Source organism: Hordeum vulgare, chromosome 5H (assembly GCF_904849725.1).
Source record: "Hordeum vulgare subsp. vulgare chromosome 5H, MorexV3_pseudomolecules_assembly, whole genome shotgun sequence".
Classification (NCBI taxonomy): Eukaryota; Viridiplantae; Streptophyta; class Magnoliopsida; order Poales; family Poaceae; genus Hordeum; species Hordeum vulgare.
The window spans coordinates 324,030,093-324,039,222 of NC_058522.1; the positions used below are offsets into that span (position 1 = coordinate 324,030,093).

The window sequence follows — 9,130 nt, forward strand, 5'->3', positions numbered from 1 at the left end:
GTATGCGTGCATTGAAGTTGGCGCGTCATGCACCGCGCTACCCACGACAGGGACGCGTATTTGCTTGCTTGCCTGTCTGCATATCCCTCTGGAGGCAGCTCAACTTGCCGGTGCCGGAGGTCGAAATGTGAGAAGAAAACTCGCAACTGTCAAAAGCCAAAAGGTTCGTCAAAAAGAGCCATAGCACTGAGAGTGAAGGCACAGATGTGTGTGTCAGTGTGTGTATGTTCTGATTGTCCCCGTGGATTCCTGGTAACTCTGCACACTCTTTTACTCCCTCCGTTCCTAAATATAAGTCTTTGTAGAGATTCCACTAGTAGAGTGGATACGGATGTATATAGACATATTTTAGAGTGTAGATTCACTCATTTTGCTCCGTATGTAGACTCTTAGTGAAATCGCTTAAAAAACTTATATTTAGGAACGGAGGGAGTACATACTAGCTCTGCCCATTTAGCTAGGTTTGATGAAGATTATTTTGCATCGTAAGTACGTCTAAGAATTTAAACCGTGTTGTGTGGGGAGGGGCCGAGAAAGACGGTGGAATGAATAGCGGTGGATGTGTCATGTGTGAATATTGAGTCAACTGCAGGTAGCTGGCACCTACTATGTGAATACTTCCCGTTCCGGCGAAAGCTGACCAACTTCCCTGTGGAAAGAGAGAGCCTGCAAGTTTGCCTACCTGTAGTATTTCTTTCGTCTAAAAATAAATAATTTAACTTTATATTATATTAACTTATATTTCCTCAGTCTCAAAATAATTTATACTAAGATAACTCTGTACAAACTTTATTATAAGTTAATAAAAAATTAAGTTATTTGTTTTGAAACGAAGGTAGTAGTATAAACTAATTTTGCACTAACTATCAGTCCAGGCATAGACCTACCCGGGAAATGCACGCTACTTTCTAGCGCGTATGACAAAGTCAACACTGATACCCTGTGTCACAACGATTTGCAAAGCATGTACCGAGAGAGCATGTAAACTAATGTTGGGTTTCAATTTAATCAGAATTGCTAGCGTTCCACCATCGCCTCGTCTAGTCGTCTTTGTGGCTCCAGCGCAATTGGCGGAGTTAATCTATACTATTAATAAAAGATCAAACGAAAGCTTCTCTAAGTACACACAACTATTACCCCACAAAAACAAACACCAATCACCACCACACAATTAGTCAATAAATTACAATCCAACGGCCTTCCACCATCCATTCAGCCCGACGGTGTGCAGTTACCAAATTAACAAAGGCTGACCGTGCTCCATCTCCTCCTATAGCGAACAAGTGTTGCACCTTACCGAAAAAAGAGCCAATCAACTACATAAATTTAGGAAGAATTAACGGCAGCCAGACTCCCTCGCCTGCACCATCGCCGTTGCCTCCGCCTCCGCCTCCCCCTCCCCGTCCGCCTCCGCGTTCAACTCCCCCTCCCCGTCCGCCTCCTCCCCTCCCCTCTCCGCACCCGCCCGCTCGCCCCGCCCGTTGCCTACTCGCCCCGCCCGCCGCCTCTCCCCCGCTCAGCCCCGCCCTCCGCCTGCTCACCCCGCACGTCGCCTGTTCCACCTCTCCCCTGCTCAGCCCCGCCCTCCGCCTGCTCGCCCCGCCCGCCGCCTCTCCCCTGCTCGCCCCGCCCGCCGCCCTCCGCCTGCTCAGCCCCGCCCACCGCCTACTCGCCCCGCCCGCCTCCCCCCTCGCTCGGCCTCCCAACACTCGATGCCATGTTTTCCTCTCTTGCGCGAGAGCGAGCCCCGGCGGCTTCCAAGAACGTCGAGGACGAGAGGCTCCGCCACATGCACGCGGACGTGGCGGAGATGGTGCTCGCCAACACCACCCCACGCCGCCGGCGGGTGAGGAAGTCGCCGGCGGGTGAGGAAGCCGCCTCCGGCCGCGCCCGAGGAGGAGCGGCGCGGGCGCGCGCGCTACGGCTGCGCGTTCGAGGAGGAGGAGGGCTCCGGGTTTTCTAGAAGATGTGTTGTCCCCCAGTGCTGGCTTGAGATCCTGTCTGTTCTGTTCAGGTAAATCTTCAGACTGCACGGTCATGCTATTTCCAGTCGCTGCATCATCCACCGAGTTTATATCTGCATCATCCACCACGTTTAGATCTAGCGGAAATGTGCACTTTCCATTACTCTTTGAGATTCCTGCCATGGTCTTATTGTCAGTGCAATCATGAACAGGTAAAGCTGCTAGAGGGTGTACCTTGGATGATAACCTTCCATCTCTGATCCTCCCCCCTAAACGAATGGACAGCGGTGACGTCGGTTCCAGACCGGACGGCGTCGCGGTCAGGTATGTCCTGCTCCTTCTCCCCTCACTTATCCCGACCAGACAGCATCAGATTCTAGGAGAGTACAATCAGCATCATTGACATTCAGAAAAGCAGCTGGGGTAAAAGAAGCACGCAATGCTGCATTTGTTCTTGTAGCTGGTGGTCTTGGTGAAAGACTTGGTTACAAAGGAATTAAGGTAATGTGGTTCGAGTTCCTAATAGTGTATTTACAGCCAAGAATTGGAAAGACTGTCGTGTTGACGTATCACAGTTAAAACTTTGTATTCATGATTTGCAATGGTAGCACGTATATACATCAATTTGCTCGACAAAATCATGCTTTAGAGCATCCATATCCCTAGGTGGTAAGCAGACGCTAAGGGCGGAGGAACTCGCTAGCACCAGTGCTAAGGAATGTGAGAATAGGTGCTAGGAAAATTTTTTAGCATCAATGCTACGCCAAATAAATTACTTTTAATTAGCTTATGTATATGAAATTGCAATTTAAATGAGAAAACTGAAGAACATAGCATCTATAGTTGGCGCTATGGGATGTGGTAGAAAATACTTAAAGAAGTGTATATATAGAAATCTGATTTATCCACCTTGGCACTCGATTTTTAGAGACAATTGGGATGTGGATGCTCTTAGCAGATATTTTTTTTTGCTGTCATGCAGCTGTGGTACGGTTTTGTGTTATTTTATCAGAATATTTCCACTTTCACACACTGTGCTACAATACATTTTCAACACTTGTTGGATAGTAGTATTGCACATCATGCCAAACACAGAACTTTTTAGACTGCACCGCAGGAAATTTGTGTAGGTCTTATTTCATATGTAATTCACAATATGAACACGAACCTATTCCCCATGGAAATCTATTGTTCTGTTGGGTGACCTTGACATCTAGCAAAACTTCTAAAAGTATCATGTCACAAATTTTGTTAACTATTTCATCGCCCAGGTAGCACTCCCCAGGGAGACAACCACTGGGAAATGTTTTCTTCAACATTACATACAGTCTATTCTGTCTTTACAAGAGGCGAGCTGCAAAATGGAGGGTATGTAGACTATGATGCTTGTCATTATTAATTAGTTTTCTCACGAGTATGGCAGTATTTGTATACTTCCTATGATACCTTCCGTTGTTGATCATTTCAGTTTAGTTTAAAGTTTTCTTGAAATGAACTACCATTCTGTACAATGATGTTCTTGGTACAGTTTCTGTTGGTTGGTGTGGCTGCCCAAATGAGCTGCCGTCAGCATGTAGAAGTACCTTGAATGGCTATTATTAGTATGTAAAAAAAGGATGTCGTTCAAATATATATCACTTAGTATGTGAGGTTGAGGTACACCATTGGATTAGTACTGTTAATTTGATATTATTTACTTATATAGGCTAGACCAACATGATTTTAGGCCAGATTAAAGACCTGAATCAGATAAGTTAAACCAGTTCTGTTTGGTCTCCAGTTTCTGAATTCAGTCTGCACATTGATAGAGTGCAATTCTACCTCTCCTTTTCCCAACCTGATAGAACTTTAGAGAACATGTTGAATATAGAAACGTAATTTTTTGTTTCTTGTGAATGGATCATCCAACATGATTTTAACTGTTTATCTTCATTATGTCAAAATTCTCTTATCCAGGGCCCCAAGAAAATCCTGGCATTGCTTTAATTGATCAAATTTTCACTCTTTGAGTGTGCACGTGAATGCCATACGAAGATCCCATTTGCTATTATGACTTCTGATGATACAAATGCACTGACCATCAAGCTTTTGGAATCAAACTCCTATTTTGGAATGGAACCATCACAAGTGAAAATTCTAAAGCAGGCGGCTTTCTATTTTGCCTTTTTCCATGTGTTTCTTAAGGCGCCAAAAACATACACAGTTGTTGCTTTTGGTGCTAACTAATGCTTATTTGTTTTAGGAAAAAGTAGCATGTCTAGCTGACAACGATGCAAGCTTTGCATTAGATCCAAATGACAAGTACAAGATCCAGGTTGATAATTTCATATGATGGCTTATACCAGGAGTATTAAGTATTGTTGTTTTCATCTTCTTGAGTTTGCACTTCTCTTACTTCTGGTTTTGTGTTTCGGCAGACAAAGCCACATGGGCATGGAGATGTTCATTCTCTTCTTTATTCAAGTGGATTACTTGAGCAATGGTATGCCTGTTGGTTAAGGAACTGGGTGTATTCTTTTCGTTGGCTTCCTGAATCAGACAACTTTGCCTTTTTGAAGGCAGTTAACTGTTATCATTGATTTATTTGAAATAGTTTAGTAAAGTAATCAATTAAACTTCAGCTCTGCACACAAAATCTTAGGATATACTCCATAAATAATATTTATGGGTATATATTTTATAATACTTCACATTCTTTTGACAGGAAGAGTACAGGACGGAGATGGGTTCTCTTTTTCCAGGACACAAATGGATTGCTCTTTAATGTTTGTAAACCACCTTTTCTACGTATTATAATTAGGAATACTGTAGGAGGTCGGGAACTTATTTATACCATCTTTTTATAGGCAATACCATCGGCATTAGGTGTCAGTGCCACCAAGGGCTACAATGTTAATTCTCTTGCAGTTCCTCGAAAGGCAAAGGAAGCCATTGGTGGAATAACCAAGCTTACTCATGTTGATGGTAAATTCGCCACTTTCACCACATTCCATGGGAGCTATTTATGGGTATACATACACGGAAATTTTGATGCTTTTCTGACTGTGGGGTCAATAATATTATGAATCAATTGTGATTACAGAGTACATCAGTACTGCTGGAATCAACAAAAAACATCATTATTTGTCTAAAAAGATCTATGTGAACCCTATTCTTCAGCTTGTTCGGTACTGCCAGTGCCATCTAACTTATCAATTTTGATGGAAGAATGCATTTTCACGTGTATTTTTTGACTTCTGTACAACTGCTTTGTACTTCCGGTCTGTCAAATTTGACTTGGATCCGTTCTTATATGTAGGTAGAACAATGGTTATCAATGTTGAGTACAATTAGCTTGATCCACTCCTTCGTGCAACTGAGCATCGTGATGGAGATGCAAATTGTGAAACAGGCTATTCTCCATACCCTAGAAATATAAACCAGGTAATGTAGCAAACAGATAAGTTAGAACACTAATGATTTGTCAACCTCCAAATAATCCTTTGCTTCAATGGGTCTCAAATACTGAAAACATGGTGCTTAACATGACCTGTTTATTTAATATGATCAGTGTGAAAGCATCTCATTTGCTTTTGTTCCTTCTCAAACTAATGATTGCAACTTCGGGAACAGGTATAGCTTATGTATCACTACTGGAATTGAGAAATTTGCCGTCTGCCATGCCTTTGCCGTCTGCTGACGCATGGCAAAGATCCTCTTTGCCGTCAGCTGGTACAAAGCAGACGGCAAAGAAGTTGCTGATGGCAAAAGGTTTTATTTGCCGTCGGCCACCTCTTTGTCGTCTGCTGACGCATGGCAAAGGCCCCAGAGGCGGACGGCAAAGAGCACGCAGACAGCAAAGGGGCGCCACCCTAACGGCCGAAGCCCGCCCCACCCCACCCACCCCTTTGCCGTCTGCCTCCCAGCTTCTGCAGACGGCAAAGGGGCGCTCCCCCTAACGGCACCCAGCCCCCACCCCCGCTCCCCTAACGGCACACTCCACCCCCGCTCCCCTCGATCTCCTGCCTCTCTCGCGCGCGCCCCTGCCCACTCCAGTGCCGCCGCCACCACCACTTGAGCTGCTCCGGCCCACCGCCGCCGTCCACGACCGGAGCTCCCCGCTCCCCTCCTCCCCGCGTCCGTCCTCCCTGCGGCCTTCCTCCTCGTGCTCTACCCACCCAAGCGCCGCCACCACAACCACCGGAACTGCTCCGGCCCACCACCGCCGCCCACGGCCGGAGCTCACCCTCCCCTCCTCCCCGCGCACCTCCTCCCCACGCCCCTCCTCCCCGCCGCCCAGGGCCGGAGCTCGCCCTCCCCTCCTCCCACTGCCCTCCTCCCATTGCAGGTAAGTTTTCTTTTCTTTTTGTCTTTATTTCCTGTTTTTTCTTTTAAATTAGATAGTTAATTTAGATAGTTAGTTTATTTTCTATTTTTTCTGTTAAATTGGATAGTTAGTTTTTTCCGTTTTTATGTGAAATTAGATAGTTAGTTTATTAGGTAGAAAAAGTAGACAGAGAAGAAAAAAATAGATAGAAACAAAACTTAGAAGAAAATAAGAGAATAATAAACTAGAAGAAAAAGGAAGAAGAAGAAGAAGAAGAAGAAGAAAGAGGAAAGGAGGAGAAAGATAAAAGAAAGAAGAAGAGGAGGAGGAGGAGGAGGAGGAGGAGGAGAAAGAAGAAGAATAATATGATGATCAAGAAGAAGAAGAAGAAGAAGAAGAAGAAGAAGAGAGAGGAGAAGAAGAAAGAAAAGGACCCCGACCCCCGACCCCCGGCCCACGACCCCCGACGCCCGACGCCACCAACCCCCGACCCTCGACCCCCGACCTCCGACGCCACTGAGACCCGACTCCCGACCCCCGACGCCCGACACCACTGACCCCCGACCCCCGACTCCCGACCGCCGACTCCACTAACCCCCGACCCCCGAGGCCCGACGCCATTGACCCTCGACTCCAGAAGCCACTGACCCTCGACCCTCGACCCCCGACGCCCGACGCCACTGACCCTCGACTCCCGATGCCACTACCCTCGACCCCCGACCCCCGACGTCCCTGACCCTCGACCCCCGACCCCCTACCCCCGACCCCCGATACCATTGACCCCCAACCCCCGACCCCCGACACCTCTTCGGCCTCTTGTTGACCAAAGAGACCCCAACCCCCGACGCCAGTGATCCTCGACCCCCGACAACACTAACCCCCGACCATCGACACAACTAACCCCCGACTGCCGACGCCACCGACACCCGACACCACCGACCATCGACGCCACTAAGCCGACGGGGTCATAATTTTGTAAATTATGAGTTAGGTTACATATTTTCCGATTATGTTAATTATAAAAACATCATATTTGTGTTGATCGGGTGAATTTCAATGTGCAGTTGTTCGACGACCTCCACGTGCGTTGGACGAGCTCCGCCCTTGCGTTTGTTGGTGAGCACAAATGACTTCTCCTCCTACCCCCTTAATTTGCTCTGTCCCGGTCTTCGTGCCGGTGAAACTTGCTAGCTATAGGTTTCTTCAATCATGAGTATGCGTGACCAGTATGCGTCTCCCGTTCCAAAGGGCGACATCTATAAATATGCATTTCTTTGCATATTTATAACCGCCATCCTTTCGAATTGTCCAACATTATCCATGGACAGCCCGAGTATGTGTAGATTGGGTTTGTTTTCCCGTATGCTGTGCTCCGGATCCGATGCGGAATTTCGTCAGTGCCTCCCCTGTTGTTCTTCGGGTACACATCCTCTCTGCTTATTGCTGAGACGTGTATCAGGAGAACAATGGGGAGGTGTTGCCGAAATTCTGCGTCGCATCTGGAGCAGAGCATGGGAAAACGAACCCAGTCTACACATACTCTTTGTCATGACAGGTCTTGAAAGATGGTGGGAAAGGGTCGAAAGCACTCCGCGGCTGCTGGTGATGGGATGAGTACTTCCATTCCTGCCTCGCCTCTTCGGAGAGTGTTGCTCTCTACTATGCAAGGAGCGCCCCCCGTGAGAGGAGGTCGACCCCCCGCGAAGCCGAGAGGCACTAAAGGTACACGTTGTATTCATGTTGGTATTTATGTTGTACTCATGTTGTATGCATATTGGTATTTATATACATTTCATTACTCATGTTGGTATTTATGTTGTACTAAAGGTACACGTGGCCGTGGGAGAGGTAGGGCTACACGGTCTCCGCCACCACCCCAAGCTGATTCACCTGAGCACAGGACTTCTAGGGTGGATTCGTCTGAGGTGGAGGCTACACGGTCTCCGGTTCACGAGCCTCGGGTCGACGAGCCTCAGGTCGACGAGCCTTCGACCCACGAGACTCGTGTCCCAGAGGGTTCCTTCCAGGCGACTCCGGAGCAAAGCAGGGATGAGGGTACGTCCCAAGAGACCCAGTGGGATACCTGGCCTGAGCCAAGTGGCCATGCTGGTAGCGACGAGGAGCTGGGTGAGGGGGCTACCGTCTACGAGCGTGGTAGTTCAGGGCTCCTGCTCATGCCAGCGACCCTCGAGCAGAGGTGGTCGATTAGGCCAAATGGGGACAAGTAAGTTAATTTACTCTTATTTAACCTTTTGCCTTCACGTTTTCTCAAATATCTAATGTTTTGGCTTTAATTTGTCATACTGTAGGGGTTGGATTGTTGCCAAGGGTGTCCGCAAGCCCAACAACAGCCTTGCTGTTCTTTGCCGTCAAAACTTCCCTGGGTTTGTTACGTTGCCCGGTCGGGAGCGAGAGGTAGGAATGACCTGGGAGCACTACTTGGGTGCCCTGGCCTCCCCCCGGAGGTGGAGATCGACGGTGTTTTGTGTGACACGAGGGCGGACATGGTGATCCGAAAGTTCTGGGTAATTTCTCTTTCACACAATTATAAATCAACCATAGCTATTTATTGTACTAATCGGTGTTGTCTCGTTTGCAGACCTTCTACAGGCGTGAGGAGGGATACGAGGAGGACGCGGCAAAGGTTATCGAAACCGAATGTCGCCGCCCACTTCAAAACTTTCAGCACGAGGCTCGGGTGCAGGCTGTTCGAGACTACTATGCCACGCAGCGTATTAGGATTGACAAGGCAAAGTGCCGTGATGCTAAGATGGAGAAGGAGCATTACATGAAGGTAATTACATATTATTAAGGCTTTGTAGTTAGTTTCCTTGATTTGGTTCTTACGCACTCAAATTTC

General features: G+C 47.4%; 1 protein-coding gene and 1 long non-coding RNA gene across 2 annotated transcripts; both read left to right on the forward strand.

The window, feature by feature from the left end:
* Nucleotides 1-2,249: 2,249 nt before the first annotated feature.
* Nucleotides 2,250-3,323, forward strand: LOC123395695. Its single transcript, XR_006609812.1, has 3 exons — nt 2,250-2,288; nt 2,375-2,465; nt 3,236-3,323. It is a non-coding gene; the product is annotated as an uncharacterized LOC123395695 (long non-coding RNA).
* A 664-nt stretch (nt 3,324-3,987) lies between these two features.
* Nucleotides 3,988-5,324, forward strand: LOC123395694 (UDP-sugar pyrophosphorylase-like). Its single transcript, XM_045090729.1, has 6 exons — nt 3,988-4,109; nt 4,207-4,278; nt 4,382-4,446; nt 4,669-4,729; nt 4,811-4,928; nt 5,263-5,324. The coding sequence occupies exons 1-6, from the start codon at nt 4,014-4,016 to the stop codon at nt 5,295-5,297; spliced, it is 447 nt and encodes a 148-aa protein (XP_044946664.1). The 5' UTR covers nt 3,988-4,013; the 3' UTR covers nt 5,298-5,324.
* Nucleotides 5,325-9,130: the final 3,806 nt, after the last annotated feature.

What these genes read in the sequence shown, in the direction of transcription:
- LOC123395694 (XM_045090729.1), top strand. Translation starts at nt 4,014, where the DNA reads ATGACTTCTGATGATACAAATGCACTGACCATCAAGCTTTTGGAATCA. An exon ending in AAGTGAAAATTCTAAAGCAG is followed by an intron (nt 4,110 to 4,206) that starts GCGGCTTTCTAT and finishes TATTTGTTTTAG; the next exon opens with GAAAAAGTAGCATGTCTAGC. An exon ending in ATGACAAGTACAAGATCCAG is followed by an intron (nt 4,279 to 4,381) that starts GTTGATAATTTC and finishes GTGTTTCGGCAG; the next exon opens with ACAAAGCCACATGGGCATGG.